This window comes from Aristolochia californica, unplaced genomic scaffold (assembly GCF_029961685.1).
Source record: "Aristolochia californica isolate CCGP_79_NKW_82.1479 unplaced genomic scaffold, dmAriCali1.0.hap1 SCAF_8, whole genome shotgun sequence".
NCBI lineage: Eukaryota > Viridiplantae > Streptophyta > Magnoliopsida > Piperales > Aristolochiaceae > Aristolochia > Aristolochia californica.
Window position 1 is genome coordinate 31,592,459 of NW_027182279.1, and position 5,367 is coordinate 31,597,825.

At 40.8% G+C, this 5,367-nt stretch overlaps 1 protein-coding gene across 1 annotated transcript; it reads right to left on the reverse strand.

The window, feature by feature from the left end:
* Positions 1-879: 879 nt before the first annotated feature.
* Positions 880-2,295, reverse strand: LOC137938408 (uncharacterized mitochondrial protein AtMg00860-like). The gene is made up of 2 exons (XM_068783373.1): positions 2,245-2,295; positions 880-1,191 (listed from the first exon to the last, which is right to left on the reverse strand). Exons 1-2 carry the CDS (start codon positions 2,293-2,295, stop codon positions 880-882), a joined length of 363 nt encoding a protein of 120 aa, XP_068639474.1.
* Between the last annotated feature and the right edge of the window lie 3,072 nt (positions 2,296-5,367).

Consider the following 5,367-nt stretch of genomic DNA (forward strand, 5'->3'; position numbering starts at 1 on the left):
ATTGCCGGTGGGGAATCCGCTCCCGGGTCGTCGCTCTGCTGCATCTGGCCCGTCCTCTAGGCACCTTTGGAAGGCAGGGAGTGTGACAACTACCATGCTTCCCCGGTCCTTCTCATCGCGCCTCTTCATGTTCTGATGCTACTGCACCACCCGTGAAGCAAGTGCCGCTTGCTGCGGTATGCGGGGTTGCAGCCGCTCGAAAGCAAGGTGCCGCATGCGTTTCCTCCTTAGTCGTGCACACGCATGTTGCTCCAGTTTGCTGCACCGTGTGCGTCTGTGCCCTTGCCAGCGGCTGCTGCGCCCTTTTCATTTGCACCTGGTTGCCGCACAAGTTGGAAGGGTTGCTGCGTGCGCCAAGACTGCACTTGCTGGTGCTAGTTGCACCATGTGCGCCAAGCTTAGGCTAGTCTCTTCCTCGTAAGAGTTAGGTGCGTCCACCATCCTGCTCAGTGCGTCTGTAGCACCATTGGCCTTCCCTGCTTTATACATCATCTGAAAGTCAAACTCGGCCAAGAAATCTTGCCACCGAGCCTGCTTTGGATTGAGCTTTTTCTGCGTAAGAAAGTAGCTAGATACGACGTTGTCAGTTTTTACAGTAAATTTGGAGCCTAAAAGATAGTGCCTCCAAAGACGTAAACAATGTACTACAGTCGTCATCTCTCTCTCTTGTACAATACAGCGTTGCTCAGTTTCATTCAGCTTCCTACTCTCATAAGCGATTGGGTGTCTGTCTTGTTCTAGTACACCTCCAATGGCAAAGTTCGAGGCATCTGTATTTACCTCAAACGGCTTGCTGAAATCAGCAAGGTGCAGCACTGGTTCAGCCACCATGGTGTCCTTTAGCCGTTGGAATGCTCTTTGGCATGAGTCCGACCATCGTCACTTTTGGTCTTTCTTGAAAAGGTCAGTCAAGGGGGCTGCTATTATAGCTGAGAAGCCCTTGATAAACCTTCTATAATAATTTGCAAGACCAAGGAAACTCCTAAGCTCACGCACCTTGGAAGGGATCGACCAGTCATGCACAACCACCACCTTCTTGTTGTCCATCCATATCCGTCCTCCCCCTATCCAATGTCCAAGAAAGGATACCTCTTGCAACCCATAGGAGTACTTCTCCTCCTTGACATACAGCTGATTATTTCTCAACGTTTCGAACACCTTTCGAAGGTGTTTCTTGTGCTCGTCTATACTCTTGTTGTACACCACGATGTCATCCAAATAAACAACGACAAACTTGTCCAAGTATTCGGAAAAATGGGAGAGTGAGTTTTGGATCTGAAAAAAAAATTGAACATCCAAAATGGAAATGCACAAATTCTAAGAGAGATAATTCCAAAAAGTATCTGTGATTTTTATGGATAGGCAAAAAGTGGGTTGTTTGGCTCTGGTAAATATCCAACCACTTGAGAATTTGATTTTTTCTACTCCTTGAAATTTTTGGATCATTAGGTCACTTGCATCCTCAACATGTTTCTGGCATGCATGTCCACAACATTTAAAGCATGTTAGGATCAGTTAGAAGTCCCTTTCCTATAAAATTCCACCAAGCTTATTATTAGGGGTTGTACTAGTGGAATTTCCCAAACATGGATAACAAAACATTGGAGTTCATTTTTAGTTCGTTCACTTACATTTATTATAGTTTTCAAAAAAAATTTCACACATGAACTCTTAAATTTTCATTTTTTTTTATGCCTCATATCTTTTTTGTTTACGAGAAAAATGGGAGAGTGAGTTTTGGATCTGAAAAAAAATTTGAACATCCAAAATGGAAATGCACAAATGCTGAGAGAGACAATCCCAAAATGTATCTGTGATTTTTAAGGATAGGTTAAAAGTGGGTTGTTTGGCTCTGGTAAATATCCAACCACTTGAGAATTTGATTTTTTCTACTCCTTGAAATTTTTGGATCATTAGGTCACTTGCATCCTCAACATGTTTCTGGCATGCATGTCCACCACATTTAAAGCATGTTTGGATCAGTTAGAAGTCCTTTCCTATAAAATTCCACCAAACTTATTATTAGGGGTTGTACTTGTCGAATTTCCCAAACATGGATAACAAAACTTTGGAGTTCATTTTTAGTGCATTCTCTTACATTTATTATAATTTTCAAAATTTTTTTGCATAAAATTTTCATTTTGTTATGCCTCATATCTTTTTTGTTTACGAGAAAAATAGGAGAGCTAGTTTTGGATCTGAAAAAAAATTTGAACATCCAAGGAAACTCCAAAGCTCACGCACCTTGGAAGGGATCGACCAGTCACGCACATCCTTCACCTTCTTGCTGTCCATCCATATCCGTCATCCCCCTATCCAATGTCCAAGAAAGGACACCTCTTGCAACCCATAGGAGCACTTCTCCTCCTTGACATACAGTTGATTATTTCTCAACGTTTTGAACACCTTTCGAAGGTGTTTCTTGTGCTCGTCCATACTCTTGTTGTACACCACGATGTCATCCAAATAAACAATGACAAACTTGTCCAAGTATTCGGAAAATACCTCGCTCATGAGAGTGCAAAATATTGCAGGTGCATTGGTTAGGCCAAAGGGCATAACCATGAATTCGTAAGCCCCATATCTGGTTACACAAGTAGTCTTCCCCTCGTCTCCTTCAGCAATCCGGACTTGGTAATAACCACTTCGCAAATCCAATTTGGAGAAAACTTGCGCCTCTTTCAACTGATCAAAGAGATCTGCAATAAGAGGGATAGGGTACTTATTCTTTATTGTTACCTAGTTGAGCGCCCTACAATCGATGCACAGTCTCATACTTCCATCCTTCTTAGTCTGAAACAGTATAGGGGCCCCATAAGGTGCTTTGCTTGGCCTTATGAACCCAGCGTCCAGCAGCTCATTGAGTTGTCTTCACAGTTAGTCCAACTCTTTGGGTGCCATTCGGTATGGAGCTTGTGCTGGCTTTCTTGCTCCGGGCTCAAGCTCTATGCGATGGTCCACCCCTCTCCTTGGTGGTAACCGCGCTGGAAGTTGTTCAGGCATGACATCTCTATATTCGTGCAGTATGGCTTGTATCTCTTTAGGGGAAGGCATGACCTCTACCTGCTCTATAGCACAAATAAAAGTAATGTAAGTAGAGCAGCCCTACTTAAGACCTTTCTTAAGCTGGAGGGCTGATAGCATTAAGTCCTTTTTTTTTACATCTTTGTTGTCAAGTTCAGAAATAGTACAAGGACTTTACTCGTCCATAATCCCCACTACCCCAACATGCGGCATTGCAAATGCCTTACAAACCGTGAAAAACTCCATTCCCAAAATCACATTGAAATCATCCATGACAATAATAGTAAAATTCAGAAATCCAACCCACTTGCCTATCTCCACCGGGACGTTCTTGGCAAAGCCTTGGACTTCACGAGCAGCAGAATTTACAACTTTCATTTTGCTCCCATCTTTCTCTCCTCGTATATTTAGGCGCCTAGCCTCCTCCTCCGAAAGGAAGTAGTGGGTGGCGCCAGTGTCCACCACTGCTCTAACAGTACGTCCAGCAAGTGTTAGAGAGATAAAAAGAAGTTCTCTTAAGGGTCTTACCGAAAGTGGAGCAACCTTCTCCTCCTTTGAACGGACAATAGCATGGAGAAGTGTTAAAGAGCCCAACCTAGGCTTAATCCCTCCATTGTTCAACTTAGTTTGAGCAGCATTGAGGAACCTATTTCTAAGACAATCCCTCGCATATGAAACAATGGACCTTCTTTTTCTGTTTGTCCCCTCGTTTTTTCTCTTCCGGCCTAGCCTTGGCGTCCTTTGCCCATGACTTCTTCTCCCCTTTCTCCTTCTTAAAATTCATTTTACCATTGTTATTTTCCTTAGACACTTTGTTAGCCGAATAATTCTTTCTCTCATATTCGGTTAACTTTTCAGCAGTAGATAAAGTTGAAGCTAATATCTTTACTTTCCGTGGGCTGAGTAAGAATTAAGAAGAAGTCCAAGCCCATTGTTCAAGCTCGCAGTAGGAATTGAAATAAGCCCAACAATTATCGCAGCGAGGAACAAGGTTACCATTGGACCCAAAAACAGGGGGGTTACCAAGCTCGTCAACTGGAGAATATGGGGTAACGGTGACTCCCCAAGGAAGGTCGGAGGCTTCCAGTGCATTGGGATCGGTCGGGAAATGAGATACTGTCGGCCTAACTGCCATCGACTAGAAGACAACAGCAGAATTGCAAAGTCGCGAGGTCGATAAAAACCCAAATAATGAGGAAGTAAAAAAAACACAAACTTCTTTCCCTGCTTGGCTCGATTCGTCTAAACCAGCGATCTAGTAAACGCCGTTTGAGCTGGTCCGGCCAAAGAAAAAGTGGGTTAATTCAGAGGGGAAAGCATGGGTCTGGTTTTGAGAACCCGAACCCCAACTCGGAAACCCGAACGGTTTAGAAATCAAACATTATCCATTGTCTCATTCCCAAGTCAACCTAGTAATTCTCCAATTAAAATATTTTTTAAATATAAAAATAATTAAAGAATACAATGCATAAATTATTATACAATGTCAAAATATAAATAATAAAAAATAAAAAATAGATAAGTTTTATTTATATGTTATTTTAATTTTTTAAAAATATCAATAAGGTATTTCCATCAAGTTTAGGCCCCATTTGGGAAAACCCAAGCCTATCTCCAACTTAGGGCTCTTTCCCTCCATCCCTTCTCCTCCCAACGGAGTGAATTTAAGTTTTTTTTTTTCGCCCACTCCTAACTTTGATTATGTGTTGGACCTCGAGTCCAGAACTTGACCTGAACTTAGGGTTATTTCCTTCTATCCCTTCTCCACCCAACAGAGTGAATTTAAGTTTTTTTTTTTTTTTCTCACACTCCTTGTTTTGATTATGTGTTTGACCTGAGTCTTTGATGAGGACAATGCAACCTCAGGTTTGTGGAGGTCATGAGAAACATGATTGAAAAATAACAAGGTATACCCTAGCTAGCACATATTTTACTTATGTTATGGAGATTACATGTAACGAGTCATAAAAAATTTAAGGGTGTGTATATGCCGATAGAACATTATAAGAAAAATATATAGAGGAATTGTTTTTTGAATTTTTTTCTAATATTTGCACTATTTAATGAATAGAAAAAGTTTTCTTTTTTATCTTCTTGTCTTTAAAAAAAAAGTATGTTTCTTATTGCTTAATCTGATATCATGGGAAAAGTAAGCCAAGAAGATTTATGTTGATTGCTCATTTTCTATATTTAATTTCTTATTTTGTTCCAATTGTAAACACTATAGCTACTTAATTATTATTTTATTTTATTTTCAATGGCGTCACAAATGCAAGAAAATTTTCTTAGAGAATCTGTCAATAAAAACATCATCCAATGAGAAAATTAGTAAAAGAAAAAATA

Coding starts and splice junctions, on each gene's coding strand:
- LOC137938408 (XM_068783373.1), bottom strand. CDS start 2,295: ATGGACAGCAAGAAGGTGAAGGATGTGCGTGACTGGTCGATCCCTTCC. Junction 1,192..2,244: donor ACTGGTCGATCCCTTCCAAG/GTGCGTGAGCTT, acceptor GTGTACAACAAG/AGTATAGACGAGCACAAGAA.